At 46.7% G+C, this 15,491-nt stretch overlaps 1 protein-coding gene across 1 annotated transcript; it reads left to right on the top strand.

Annotated features, from left to right (window-relative positions):
- Positions 1-737: 737 nt before the first annotated feature.
- On the top strand, positions 738-9,727 carry LOC148000291 (uncharacterized). The gene is made up of 2 exons (XM_087591967.1): positions 738-818; positions 7,734-9,727. Exons 1-2 carry the CDS (start codon positions 746-748, stop codon positions 8,888-8,890), a joined length of 1,230 nt encoding a protein of 409 aa, XP_087448093.1. The 5' UTR covers positions 738-745; the 3' UTR covers positions 8,891-9,727.
- Positions 9,728-15,491: the final 5,764 nt, after the last annotated feature.

Raw genomic sequence — 15,491 nt, 5'->3', positions numbered from 1 at the left:
AAGGTCTGGAGATCTGTGTATATGTAGGCTAAAACAAAGTATGAATGCCGTGGTTGGGCTGTTATGAACACAGGACATAAGCAAAGAAGAGAGATACTGTCAGGAATGGCTGTGGAAAAGAAAGTCTAGGTCAACCCTGAGTCAGGTCAGGGGATAGGAGGCGACTAAGAAAATGACTCAAGTCGTGGAAGGTACGTGGAGGAGAAGGGCAAGGGCTCACTAGACTCAGGGGATTGACCATGTGGGGAAAAGACACAGGGGTGAGCCGACAAACAGAGCTGTGGAAGCATAGGAGACCAGAGCTCTTGGAACTCGATGGGGGTGGGGAGGAAGTACCATCCGAGTCCCCAGAGGAGGGAGGGCTTGAAGACATTGCTCCTGTTCTGAGCAGAGAGCAGCGTTCTTATCCAATAGGAAACCCTTGAAGTTTGCTGAACCTTTGCAGGGAGGCATAGTAGCCCTAGAGAAGTCGCATTCTTGCTCACGTAGAAGACATCTGCGGGAGGGTTCATGCTAAGGAAGTTTGTGCAAAAACTCAGTTAAGTAAGTCCCCAGTGTACTTACATGACCTTGCAAGAGGGGAGGAGAGCCAATGAGCTCTTGCAGGCATTTGGGGGCGGGGTAAACATTAACCCAAGGAAGGGAAGGGAGGGAGAAGGGTCAGGTGACAGAATGGGAAAGGGGTGGGACTGGAGGTAGCCCGTTTGCAGGTGGAAGAGCTGGGCGGGGCCGAGGATGCTTCCAGATGGAGACTGACTTTATGGCTGCGATGCGCGGTTCTCGGCTGTGGGCTTGTTTCCTTGGTGTTCGGAAGCAGAGTAGGTAGCTCATAATGAGGAAAGGATCGGGTCTCGGCAGGGAAATGTATCCTTATTTCCTGGAATTACGTACTTCTCTTTGACCTCACTTATCAAGTTCCACCTGTGCCTGTGTCCTATGCGACTTCGTCCCTCACCGTGTCACTCATCTTTCTGTTCTTCTGGCTGTCTTTCACTTTTATCCCTGGACACATTTGTTGAACACTTTCACTTATGTGCTCCCTTACTGGATTCAAAATTCCCCAGGGAAAGCCAGCATGGGATGCTGGGAAATTCTAAAGAGAGAATAGGACAGACTGGGTAATAAATTTAGTTCATCAACCGTGTCATTCTGTAAAAGTCGCCGGGGATCTGTTGGTCTCCGTAGCGCAGGACTTGTTCCGGGTGTCTCTGCTTTTCACCACAGACTTCCCGAGGTCAAATGGGGTACAAATCCTTCGACCTGGTTGGTACCCAGTAACTAAAACTCTATCCAGAAAATCAGCTGCAAATTGTAAAGTAGTAGACATCGGAGGTGAGGGTAAGAATTTATCATTTTCGTACGCCTTAAGGATGCGGTAGTTGGTCCAGTATAGGTCAGGAAAACACATGTGGTGGGGGGCTGAGGGGAGTGCCCTATTTTAAAAGTCAGAAAGTTAGATATACTTAATTGTTTTCATTACTGAATTTCTCTCATTTATTTGCCAGCCACTACAAATAAAATATTCTCTGCACACAAACTTAGAGAATGAAAGTTTAGCTATATGTTTTCATATGAAAGTTAACATGACCACTTATATTTTAGGTAATAAAATAGGAGTCCCCTATGTAAACCACATTATTCACCCACGTGTGTAGTAATAGATTATGAAATAATAAAAGGAACCTCAACATCGCGTCTTATGTCACTTGCACTGAAGAATTCATTAAAAAGGAGTTTAATTAAAATTTATTGCATTTCAAAATGGGACTGGAGGGACAGTTTGATGGGTCAGAGCACTTTCTGGGCAAACATGAGGATCTGAGTTACAGTTCCCAGTGCTAGAGTAAAAAGTTCGAAGACTGCTGGGTTGTTCTCGCTGCTAGCCCAGCTGCAGGGATAGAGGGGCGCTCTGGTTCATGATCGATTTGGGGAGAAGGCCTCCACATGCATGCATGGGTGTGCACACCTGCATATGCATGTTAGCATATATCACATACACAGAGTGAGAGACAGTGAGACAAACACAGAGAATGGGGAGGTGAAGGGAAGGGTGGGGAGAGAGGGAAGGAGAAGGAAAGGGGAAGTGTGTGTGTGTGTGTGTGTGTGTGTGTGTGTGTGTGTGAGAGAGAGAGAGAGAGAGAGAGAGAGAGAGAGAGAGAGAGAGAGAGAGAGAGAGAACATTTGAAGTCTTGCTAAAGCCCCTGCCATCCTGAAAGGGTGGAAGGCATACTTTGTTCTGGATTATTCTGAACAGTTTGGACATCTTAAAAACATTTATACAGCTTCCTTTGTTTTGAAGCCCAAGGTCAGTGGCTCCAGGAAAAAGGACAGTGACAGCAGTGGCATTAAACACAGGTGGCTGGCCAGGCCTGCCAATTTCTACCTGTCCTGTTCTAGGAGCACTTAGAGATAGGTGGCAGCCAACCCGGGGCATGACAGCTCCCATTTCCCAGCAGAAGCTCTCACTGGGAATGGGGACAGCCTTCCAGCCACCAAAGGGTGAGGTTTGAACCCTGCATGTGGCCACTGTCACAGGGACGAAGACTTAAATACCCTGTTATTTCTGAGTTGTCCTTGGCCCTTGGTCTATAGGATGCCAATTGTATTTGACCAGCTCTTGATTCTTTTGTTTTTAGAGTCCCCAGCCCTGCGCCTTCTATTTCTCTCTGAAATACACTATTGTTTTGAGACTGGTTGTACTATAATGGGAATCCAGGAAACTTAAAAAAAAATTAATTTGTGTGTGGGGAGGTAGGGGGGTGGGGGGTGGGGTGTATGCACCGCGCATGTCTAAGTTAATGCTATGAGGGCTCTCTACCACCGAGCCTCCCCCACATCCCAGGAAATATACTTTAGGCCTATGCCTGCTCTTTTACTTATGAGCAAGGGCTCCTGGGAGAAGATGCCTGTTCATCTGCTTTCATTCACACATGCCTCAGTGTGAATGAGTCTACCGGGTCACTTCCTGGCTTGGAGTTGCTGTTAGAAGGATAGAAGAGGGAGAGGAGGATCCTGGAATCCCAGAAGATGTGAGAAACAGGGGTGGGACCTTCGGTGAGGATGGGGAAGTGCCATCAGGGAGAATGGGGCGTGGCCTTCAGTGAGGATGGGGGTGGGGCTTTCAGTGAGGATGGGGGCGGTGCCATCAGTGAGAATGGTGCGTGGTCTTCAGTGAGGATGGGATGGGGCCTTCAGTGAGAATGAGCACGGCAGACAGCATCACGTTTTTTTCCTGGACTCTGCACTATAAGGAAAAGCAGAATGTTTTAGGTGATGCCCACAGAAATAAGGGAATGGTTAGAATTCTGCTGTCATAGAGGAAAAGCAAACAGCTCATTGCTTAAAATGCAGCAGCTCAGTGATTACGTTCCAGGGACAGTTTGATTACGTGTGGTTTTATTTCCTTCTGTGTAAAGCAAGGTCTAATGCTTATATTAATAACATTAATGCTAACACTTTTTCACGTATTTCCTCTACCGCAATAAGTTATGTTACAGCTTAGTTCTTGTTCTCAGCTCTTCTACCACAATATAAAAGAAGCACAAAGAATTCCCACAAAGTTAAGCTAAGAGGATTAATTAAAACATTATACGGGGTTGGGGATTTAGCTCAGTGGTAGAGCGCTTGCCTAGCAAGCACAAGGCCCTGGGTTCGGTCCCCAGCTCCGAAAAAAAAAAAAGAAAAAAAAAAAAAAAAAGAAAACATTATACAATATTCTGCCTCTTAAAGGTGTGTTTGGTAGGCCCTGGGGGAATAAATATTTTGTGACTCCTTTATATGCTGCAATTAAAAACAGTTTGGTCTCTGTGAAAATTAAAAACAAATGAGAAACTTAGAATCACATTATTGCCGTCTTGATCAACGCGAGGAAGAAAAGTAAGCTAATGATAGCGCGGTGCTGTAGAACCTTTAAGTGGAGTAATCTTCGTTGACAAGGCTGGTTTAGGGTGGGGCTAAGAGACTCTGTTTATCAACAAGGTAAGAAAAATTAAGTTCAGCAGTGCTTATACTGGGTAACAAACAATATATTTACAAACAAGTCTTGGCTAAAAGAAAGGCCTTTAGAGACGGGAAGAGAAGTAAAGGGAGATAAATTATGGAAATTAGATGCGATGCTTACCAAGGTCAAGACGTCTCATTAGTGACTCTCTGTAAACTGGAAATGAAGGAACAGAGATGATGCTAGGTCTGCATGTGCAGGACCAGGGAGGTGGTGATGGAATGTGTCCGTCTATGGCTGAGAGCGGGGAGTTGGGAATGCACGTCTTTGTGTAGAATTAGATAGCTGTGTTAGCTCGGGCGAGAAACCCATCCTTCCTGTTCTGTGAGGTCCGGCACAGAGCAGGGAAGGCTTAGCTCATCGAAGAACAAGACCTTCTTTACTGAACTTACACATTCAGATACCAATCTCTTTCAGCACTACTGAGATGCTTCTGGAAACAACATTTTACCAGCCACTTAGAAACTCCTTAGTCCAATCAAGTTTACACATAGAAATTTGTCTTGACAACTAGAGAGCTTACATAGTTTTTGGTGTGTGTGTGTGTGTGTGTGTGTGTGTGTGTGTGTGTGTGTGTGTGTATAGCAAGATGGAGCGTAGGAGTGAATTTTATTGTGGTGTAATTCCTGTCTGTTCCCATATCCACTTCGTCTTGTGCTCTGGTGACAGAACCTGCTCTCATGCAGGTAACCATTTGTCTTAATATTTTTCCATCCTCTGAGTCACTCAAACATGAATGAAGTGATGAGGCCTGAGGTCAATGGCCAGAGGAAATAGTACAGAGTTTCTTCAACCCTGAGTCTGGCAGACTATAGATTTTTATTTTATTTTATTTTTGGCATTTGGGTGTTTTGCCTGCATGTATATCTGAGCTCCATTTGTGTTTCCAGAGCCCGTGGATGCCACAAGAAGGCATAGAAAATGTCTGGAACTGGAGGTATAGACGGTTGTGAGGCACCAAGTGGTTGTTGGGAACTGAACCCAGATCCTCTGGAGGAGCAGCTAGTGTGTCTTACCTGCTGAGCCATCTCTCCAGCCTCTGTCTGTAGACTTTTAGTTTTATATCTTAACACAGTTTCAGGAGAGTCATTGAGCTTTGTTTCTACGCAAGTGCTGACAGGGCAGCTCGGACTTTCGTTATCAAAGTGAAAGGGAAAAACAAAACAAAACAAAACAAAACAAAACAAAACAAAACAACAACAAACCCAAGGAAATATGGGACTAAATAAACAAACTAGCTTCTACCTAACAGCCCAGGTCACAAATTCTTCCCTTCCCACTCAGGCCTGAGGACCTCTTTTGCATGCCTGTGTGTGCTTTCCAAGATCTTTCTAACTGCAGTCAATGACCCCAGCCTTGCTCGCTCTGTCTGTGGCTTTGCTACAGTGCTATGTAGGAGTGTCTTAGTATTCCAAGGTTAGCCTGGGTCTGTCTTCTCTCATCTTGTTCAAACAAGGAGGCCATGTGCTCTAAGTTACCCAAAGGATACATTCTTGCAAGCTTTCTAGAAGTTGTTTCCAGTGTACTGCAGTGGTCTGCTTCCTTGTAGAACTTGCTGCACCTTTAGTAAAGCAGAGAATAAGGCAGCCGTCTAAACCTTCCACCCTGGTTCTGACACATGGACTCTTGAGAGAAGCTGGACCCGGGTGCAGGAGCATCATGTCCCCGAGAGCAATGCAGATAGTTTGGGGGAGGGGAGGTCCACACTACTCCCTGTTACACATAACTTTGAAGTTTCCAAAGCTATGTGTGGGAACTGCTGTTAGAAATCACGTTCTCTGTTAATGGGATTTGGGCCTGAAACGCCCACATGCTGCTTTGAAATTTTCCCTCCATCTGTTCATTTCTGCAGAACTTATTTATTTATTTAGGACAAGAGTAGTGTGGCCTACTAACGTGTTCAACCGAATGACTAAGCTCTCAGCTCTGCGGAGAAAGTAAGCCGTGTGCCGGAGCAGAGAGGAAGCCATGTGCCGGGGCTCCTTGTGTGTGTCTCCTTTCTTCTACTCCTCGGCTGTCTTTCTGTGAGATTGCTCTGGTAGAAATGGACTCAAAGAAAGCAGTAATAATATTGCATAGACCTAAGATGACCTGGTTGTCACTCAACCTTGGACAACAAGAACAAAAGATTTAAAGGACTCCCGTGTGCGTTGACTGAACTTTTGCCTGGTTCTGAAATACATTACTTCCTTTAGTTGTTTTTTTGGGGAAAAAAAATCTCTATAAATGCAGGTATTTAAAAATGTTGACTCAGATCTTTTTAAAAATCACTTCGGATTGGCTATGGGTAGACTAACACGTTTTTATGCAGTATGTTGAGTTTCCTTCTCTGTCTCGACAGGTGGGGTTTTGACTCTAATCTCAGCTCAGAGGCTTTTTCACCCCCTTTGAGAGCTGCTGCCTGCAAAGTAAGGCTCCAGCCCCCAGAGTGTGGACCCTTTCTCTTGCTGTCAGCTGCTCTGTAAAGTGTCTACTGACCTAGTTTTCATTTCCAAAAGTCAAAAGCATTGTACGTATTTCACGTAATTATAAAGCGCTTCTTGGATGTGTAGCCTTCACCAGCTATTTCCCGAGAGTACCAGTAGAAACCTGATCTGTTAGTAGGCAACAGAGATGAAAAGAGAGCCAAGGGTTTTGCAATAAAGGAGTTTATGGTCAGATAGGAAAACTAATATTGCACCAGTAAACTCCTATGTACACATGGTTTCCAGTATGATTGGTGTTGTAGTGAAAAGAACAGAGCAACCTTAAACTTGGGGACCTTGACTGGGAGCTTCCAACTTTCCTTTCACAGACATTAATTCCCCTTTATTTTAGGCCTTATTTTCATTAAGGGCACAATAGAGGGTCAATTTAATAGGTAGAGGGGCTTTTAAAAGGTAACACCACCCCCACACACACACCAAGTGTGGAGTTCTAGTCCTCATTTTTGATAATATTTTGTTCGTGAATTTGCTTATTTAGGAATGCTGTGGACTGAACCCTAGGCTGACCACGCCCCAGGGATCTATAGCTGTGCTACCTCCCACCTTTTGTTTCTCTCATGAGCTCACATCTGGCCACACGTATTAGCTCGTCCTGGATTTCCTTATGTAGCTCAGATCCTCTTGCCTCAGCCTCCTGAGGAGTCAGGATTACAGGCATCACCGGGACCAGGAAAGTAAAAAACATTCAGACGTCAGTTGTGTCTTCATACGGTGTCATTCCTGTGAGCAACTCATTGGCAAAGTGAGGTTCCAAGTTGTGTCCACCAGTCCGCTCTACAGGGATGGTGGAATCATCGGGGTAGGGGGATTTGGTTTAGGACAAAGGGTGAAAGGAAGTCTTTGCTGACATTGAAGCTCCAAGGTGACAGAGGAGGGACCTTTTTCATATACTTTGAAGTAATTCAAAGTGGACAGTAAAAATGAATCCCCAACACAAAGGAAGGATGCTGGGATGGTACCTTGCTTAGGCTTCTGCGAAGAAAAGTTGTGAAATCTACTTCCTGGAAATGTCAGGCTTACTGAAATGTCTTCTAAAGACTCAGTGAAGAGTTGAGTCTTGGATAGAAACTGAGCTTGGAATGGATCCAAGAATCTGCCTACTCTCACATTCCCAGCTTCTAAGACCTGTCTCTTGCTTACTCTCCCTGCCTCCTCCAGTTTCTCATATTTAGACATGTTCTTACTCACACTTCTTATTGTAGTTTTCTCTTTTCTGTAATTGTCTCTGACCCTGGCTTCCATCTCAGGTCAAGATTTGGTTATCTCTGATGTGAATGAAACAAGGACTGGCTATGCTTTACTCAGCATCTCAGCATCTCAGCATCCTCACATCTCAGCATCTCAGCATCTCAGCATCCTCAGCATCTCAGCATCCTCAGCATCTCAGCATCCTCAGCATCTCAGCATCTCAGCATCCTCAGCATCTCAGCATCCTCAGCATCTCAGCATCTCAGCATCCTCAGCATCTCAGCATCCTCAGCATCTCAGCATCCTCAGTATCCTCAGTATCCTCAGTATCCTCAGCATCCTCAGCATCTCAGCATCCTCAGCATCTCAGCATCCTCAGTATCCTCAGTATCCTCAGCATCCTCAGCATCTCAGCATCCTCAGCATCTCAGCATCCTCAGTATCCTCAGCATCCTCAGCATCTCAGCATCTCAGCATCTCAGCATCCTCAGTATCCTCAGCATCCTCAGCATCTCAGCATCTCAGCATCCTCAGTATCCTCAGCATCTCAGCATCCTCAGCATCCTCAGCATCTCAGCATCTCAGCATCCTCAGCATCTCAGCATCCTCAGCATCCTCAGCATCTCAGCATCTCAGCATCCTCAGCATCCTCAGCATCTCAGCATCCTCAGCATCTCAGCATCCTCAGCATCTCAGCATCCTCAGCATCTCAGCATCTCAGCATCCTCAGCATCTCAGCATCTCAGCATCCTCAGCATCTCAGCATCTCAGCATCCTCAGCATCCTCAGCATCTCAGCATCCTCAGCATCCTCAGCATCTCAGCATCCTCAGCATCCTCAGCATCCTCAGCATCCTCAGCATCCTCAGCATCTCAGCATCCTCAGCATCCTCAGCATCTCAGCATCCTCAGCATCCTCAGCATCTCAGCATCCTCAGCATCTCAGCATCCTCAGCATCTCAGCATCCTCAGCATCTCAGCATCCTCAGCATCCTCAGCATCCTCAGCATCTCAGCATCCTCAGCATCTCAGCATCCTCAGCATCTCAGCATCCTCAGCATCCTCAGCATTTCAGCATCCTCAGCATCTCAGCATCTCAGCATCTCAGCATCTCAGCATCCTCAGCATCTCAGCATCTCAGCATCCTCAGCATCTCAGCATCCTCAGCATCTCAGCATCCTCACATCTCAGCATCCTCAGTATCCTCAGCATCTTAGCATCCTCAGCATCCTCAGCATCCTCAGCATCTCAGCATCCTCAACATCTCATCATCCCCAGCATCTCAGCATCTCAGCATCTGTCTCCAGGACTGGTAGTGCAATTAGGGCTACACAATATCTAGAAAAGATTTCCGTTCTCCCCATGTGTTTCACTGTCTCTGGTGTGACTGAGTCCTTTGTCCCTTTCATTGTTGTAATGGTTTGCTGTCTCACGTAGCTTCCACTTAACTACCAGTATATGAACAAAATTTTACATAGCTTCCATGGTTGCCCTTCCACAGTCAAGTTCTGTTATGATGTCAGTAAAAGATTTTGAATTTATTTGAATTAAGCATGCACGACCTTGCAAAATTCACCAAAGGGTTGTGCATCATGCTTTGGTTTATGTGGCTGAAATACAGTAGTCATATTAGCCCAGGATGGTGCTGTCTATAAGTGTGGTGGCCTGTATGAGATGGACTCCATAGAGTCATGTTCTTGGCCCCTAGGGAGTGGCCCTATCAGTAAGTGTGGCCCTGCTGAAGTAGGCATGGCCTTGTTGGACGACATATGTCACTGTGGGAGCAGGCTTTGGGCTTTTAAGGCCTCCCACAATAGTCTCCTTCTGCTGCTTGAGGATCAAAAGTAAAATTCTCAGTTCCTTCCCAGAACCATTTCTGCCTGCATGCTGCCATGCTTCCCGCCACGATGATAATGGACTGAACCTCTGAAGCCGTGAGCCAGCCCCAGTTGAATGTTTTCCTTTGTGAGAGATGCTGTGGTCATGGTGTGTCTTCACAGCGATGGAAACCCTAACTAGGACAACAGTGCAATATACATCTGCGTGCTTAAAAATTTCTAGGGGTCGTATTTTAAAAAATAATTTACTAATTTTTATTTCATGTACATTGGTGTTTTGCCTGCATGCATGTCTAGGTGAGGGTGTTGGGTGCCCTGAAACTGGAGTTACAGCATTGTGAGCTGCAGGTAAGTGTTGGGGATTGAACCCAGGTCCTCTGGAAGAATAGTCTTCCAGAGCCATCTCTCTAGCCTCTGGTGGTCACATTTTTTTAAACTCAAAAGCCACGTGGAAAACACTTGTGTTTGACAGGCTATATCCAAAAAGTTGTTTCGACAGAGCATCAACATAAAAGTTACTAAGGGCAGGTGTGCATCTGCAGTGTCAGGTTTATCAGAGCCAGTGTGTGTGGCACATGGATGATGTACCTGGGCACATTCCAAATGCTCAGAAGCCACATGTGGTTAGTGGCTTCAAATGACACAGAGCAAGTATAGCCTGGTTCTCTATTTCCCTTTGACTATGGAGCTTAAATAATTCCATGTTTTATGGATATGCAAACTGAGACAGGAAGAGGACAGGAGCCTTCCCAGGACCCACTGCATCTTCTGACTTTTTTCATTCACAACTCCTATCTCCTATACCCAGGTTCGAGCTCTTTCCAGACTCAGACTGCACCCCTGAAACTCCTGGGGTGGTGGCATGACTCACAAGATGCTCTGTGTAAGACACGTGTGTCTTTGCCGGGGATACATCCCTGGCTTTGCCTCCGATTTAAGATAGGATCAGTCTCAAACTCTTCCTCTGACAAACGGACACACTCGCTTGTCCATCCAACCAGTCACAGATCTAACAAGATGCTACCCACCAGGCAGAGACCATGCAAACAGACTGCAGGGAAACAACCCATGGCGAAGCAGACGGGCGTCATAGCACTCAAGCCGTGCCTTGAGATATTCCATAGGAGCGAGGTTTCAAGCGTGGGGGCAGCTAAAGAGAACCCCTTTTTGTTTTGTAGCAGTGCCGTGGAGAACCTTCCAGAATAGCACGGATATCAGAGACCGAGGCTCAAATTCAGATCGCCACTCATTCATGTGGCGTGAACTCTTAGCAAGCTTCCTTTAAGCACATCAGTGTAGAGTAACAAGCAAGGGGCAGTTCGCTTATCAAAGGAGGTTGCCACCTAGAGGCGAAACCTACTAAAACCAGCGCATTAAGACGACGGATTACATTACAGCCGCGAAAGGAAGTAAAAGAGACGGATGCAAAAGCAGAGAATGGCGAGACTGCAGAGTTTGTCTCCACTTTATTTTAGATAGGAACTCAGTGCAGCCCAGGGCTGGCTTCAAACTCACAGCCCTTCTGTCGTTAGCCTCCTGAGTGCCGGGCTAACACGTGTGCAGCCTCATGCCTGGCTAGGAAATTTTTTGATCCTGCTGCATATTAAAGAGCCATTCTGACTGTTTTACCCCGAGCGGAACAACCCTGCGTGAATGATGGCTCAGAAACAGATTGATCTTTCCTCTGCACACACCCCAAAATGGATATTGGCTGATCAGTCAGCAGGTGGCTCTTTGGTGGTTTGGGGTCCGCGGTCCCTCCCCCACTCGTAGCTTTGCAGTATTTTTATAACATGCCATTTCCATGGCAACCATGCTCTTGAGCATCAAAGTTGTCACTTGGGGTGGGGGGGATGAAAAGGCTGCCGACGACGCCCATGGTTTGTTGACGATTTGCCACATCTAGCTGCAAAGGAAGCTGGGATACAAGGTCTAGTCCAGGATGATCAGGCGTGCCTAGAGAAGTGCGTGTGCCCAGGTAGGAGAGGGAGTTGTGGCAAGTGTCAGGATCTCTTCTACTGTGTGGGTCCCACACTTTGCTGATCCGTTCATCTGTCAACGGACATATGAGTTGTTTGACTCCTGGCTGCGGTGAACGATGCGGTTAGGAGCACTGGCGTGCAGGTCGCTGCTCGAGGGCTGTCTTTTAGGCAGAAATGGGATAGGCAGATCCCGTGTATTGCTCAAACGGCATTGCAGAAGTGTTAACCGTTTCTCAGAATGGCTGTCCCCGTTTTCTGTTCTCACTGGCAGCTCACCATAGCCCAACTTTTCCGCATCGCCCCAAGTGTTCATGATTTCTGGATTTTGTTCCGTGTTTTTGTTGCTGTTGTTGTTGTTGTTGTTGTTTTCTATTGCTGTCGCTGTTGTTTTGGATCAGCAGTCTTCACAGTATGTGTGAGGTGGTCTCCCATTCGCACTTCCCTAACGATCTCCACCTTTTCATACGCTTGGCTCCATTTCTATGGTTTCCTTAGGAAAGGTCTATTAGAGACCTTTGCTCGCTAAAGTTCTAAAAGGAAACAAAAACCCTTAAGAGTACATGTTGATGTATGTGAGGTGTGTGCTTCCATGCATGTGTGCAGGCATGCATGCGACACAGTGCGTGTGTAGAGCTTGGTTAGGGTCCTCGTCTTAGTCTTGTTGGAGTCAGAGGCTTGTGCTTTTGGCTGCTGTCAATGGAAGGGTAGGTAGCCTTCTAGTCCACAGGGGTCTCCCCTTGCTGAGCTGGGGTGATAGGCTTGAGCTACTGTGCCTGGCTTTATGTGGGTCCTGGGACCCCAAAGCTAGGTCATCGTGTTGTCTAGCAAGAACTTTCCCCTCTGGGTCATCTCCCCAGCCCTGGTTAAATATAGTTTGCTTTATTCTGTGGAGGACATCGAGACTGTATTCTAAGTATGGTGTCAAGCCATCGAGAAGCCCAGGTAGGGGAATGACATGAGTCAGCTTGCATTTCTGGTGTGATTTCCTCCCTGATCTCGAGCCTTGCAGCAGGAGGAGCAAGTGTCACTGGTATCAAGGAGACTCTTCGTGCACAAGGTACAAGAAAAACGTGGAGTGACTAAGACAAAGTCAGCCACGCCCTATACGTCTGTGTTGTTCCTGTGCAGTTCCACATTTCCCACACACATTGGGGTTACCCTGGGGTGGGCAGTGGGATAAAGAAAGCTGAGAATACCCGAAGCAAAATTCAGTCTCTCAGTTCCTGCGGCTCTTACGGGTCTGACCAGCCGGGTCAGTTAACACAAGTGATGACATCGGTTGCTGTGAGTATGACAGGGACGTTTGCTCCTTGGGAAGCTGGTGGCACTGCTAATTGATTTCATGCCAGCCTGACAGCAGCAGCTGGATGCCAGTAAGATCACAGAGCTGAGGAAGCAGTAGGGCGTCCCCCTCTCCTGGAGCAAACCCTCCTGCACTCATACCTCATAGCCTATGCATTAAAGTCATATATTCTGCACAACTCCATATTAAAGTTGTATTAGCTTGTATTGTGTGTGTGTGTGTGTGTGTGTGTGTGTGTGTGAGAGAGAGAGAGAGAGAGAAAGAGAGAGAGAGAGAGAGAGAGAGAGACTAGGAGGTGAGTACTCATGCATGTATGTGCACATGGAGGGCAGACAACAACCTCTTCTCTAATAGTGCAGATCCTATCTGTCCTATATCTGCAGAGTGTCTCTCACAGGCCTGACACTCACCACGTAGGCTAGGCTGGCTGCTTGGGGAGCCTCCGAATCTTCAGTCTTTGCCTCCCTGTACCGAGGTTACAAACACTTGCCGATTGTGACTGTACCCTGATCTTTTTCCCTCTTGAAGCAAGGGAGAGTATTTTAGTGGAGGCCACAGTTAAGAGACTTTGTATTGTAAATGACTTCAAATCTCAAAAGAGATTGGATATTTGAAAGGGATTGGAAATTTAATACGTTAGAATTTCTAAAGGCTGTGGGACTTTTAAAACCATTTAGGTCTTGGGGATGAATAAGAAAATAAGGGTGGAGGCTTAATAGCAGTGTGTTCGTGTGTCAAGTTGACAAGGGGTCAGTTGTCCTGGCTAGTTCTGTGTGTCAAGTTGACACAGCTGCAGTTGTCACAGAGAAAGGAGCCTCCCTTGAGGAGATGCCTCCATGAGACCCAGCTGTAAGACGTTTTCTCAACTAGTGATCAAGGGGAGAGGGCCCATTGTAGGCTGGTGATCCTGGGTTCCATAAGAAAGCAAGCTGAGCAAGCCAGGGGAAGCAAGCCAGTAAGCAGCACCCTCCTGTGGCCTCTACATCAGCTCCTGTCTCAAGGTTCCTGCCCTGTGTGAGTTCCAGTCCTGACTTCCTTTGGTGATGAACAGCCGTGTGGAAGTGTAAGCTGAATAAACCCTTTCCTCCCCAACTTGCTTCTTGGTCTTGATGTTTTGTGCAGCAATAGAAGCCCTGACTAAGGCAGGAGCATAAGTCACGAGTCACACGAGTGTTCTAATTGCTGTGTTCAAGAGAAAGGGTAATGATAGGAAAGCAACAGTTGAGAACCAGGAGAAATCCCATCCCCAAGTCTTGGCACAGCTCTTGTCTGTGGTTTGGTGTTTTCAGTGTTCTCTTATTCCATACTCCATTCCGGGTGTGTGTGTGTGTGTGTGTGTGTGTGTGTGTGTGTGTGTGTGTCTGTGTAAGACCACATGCATACATATCTGTGTCTGTGTATATGAACGTCAGTGTCCTGTGATCTTCCTGTCACATAGAAACCAATACGTAAGCACAGCTTACATATGACGCACAAAGCCTCATCACGCTGTCTGCTCACCACTCAGGCTGCAGAAGGCCAGGCGCTTTGGTCGTACTTGGCTGACACGGAGGGATGAGTCCACCTGCAGGCATTTGATACTGTGATCTCTGTGTCTTAGACATTCCACGTCATCTATATTTAAGCACACACAGCCCATATGTTCATCTCTTACCCGCTTGAGCCTGGTATATAGGGGAGGAGTACATTGAAGAAAATGCTAACCAAAATGCTGTCCCTCAGACAGTCATAACATGTCCACCTTAGAGAGCTGTCATTGTGAAACACTAGCCTTTCTTCTCCCAAATGCGGCAAGGATTATCCACTATTTCTGCTGCCCGTGGGACCGGTGGGGACAGTATCTTCATGTGCATGGATTTCCAGCTGACTTCTTTGATAAGCAGGCAGGTCAAGTCTCTTGTGGGACTACATCCCTGCATTCCTGTGGTCACTTATTGAACAAATCTCTGGGGCCTTCAATGTCCTGGGCACTGCATTAGTGTGTGATATGGGAACATGATGAAGAACTTAGGGAGCAAAGTAAATTGTGTGTGTGTGTGTGTGTGCGTGCGTGTGAGTGTGTGTGTGTGTGTGTGTGTATCACATATATGTATAATACACATACAGATGGATGTGAGGAACTACCAGGAGAGAGGTGAACATTCCAATGGAAAGAATGTTAAGTGCTTCTTAGGACAGGATGGTTAGACAAGAGCTCAGCGAGAGAAACTCCCGGAGACTGTGAGCCATGTGGTCTTAAGGATGGGAAGTCTTCCAGACAGGGAGCTCAGCACATGTAAGGCCAGAGGCAAGATTCTGACAATCTGGGAGCAGCTGAGAAGCCTGAGGTGGCAGAATGGAGGCAGGAGAAGAATCCAGTTGTTTGTCATCGAGGGGAACCAGGGAAAGATTTTGATGAGAGCGGCCACAGGTCTGCCTCACTGGAAAAGGATCACTGCTGCCACTGTGTTTGGGATGAAAATCAATGAAGGATGTGTTGATCTGGTGGCAGCTGATGGCCACGGTCCAGAGGGAAGGACAGTGGGTTGTTGGAAAGTGAGAAACGTGAATAAAGCATTGAGGGACCATGAAAACAAGCATTCCTTTCTTCATAACTCTGCCTCAAAACTGTCTCTTTAATACACATGTGGTTCTGGTACCATCTGAAGCCCAATGGAAGGGTCACCCTTTTACCGCTATGTTAATGTACTTAGTC

Source organism: Rattus norvegicus, chromosome 17 (assembly GCF_021556685.1).
Source record: "Rattus norvegicus strain SHRSP/BbbUtx chromosome 17, alternate assembly SHRSP_T2T, whole genome shotgun sequence".
In the NCBI taxonomy this organism is placed as follows: domain Eukaryota; kingdom Metazoa; phylum Chordata; class Mammalia; order Rodentia; family Muridae; genus Rattus; species Rattus norvegicus.
This window is presented reverse-complemented; position numbering and strand designations above follow the sequence as displayed.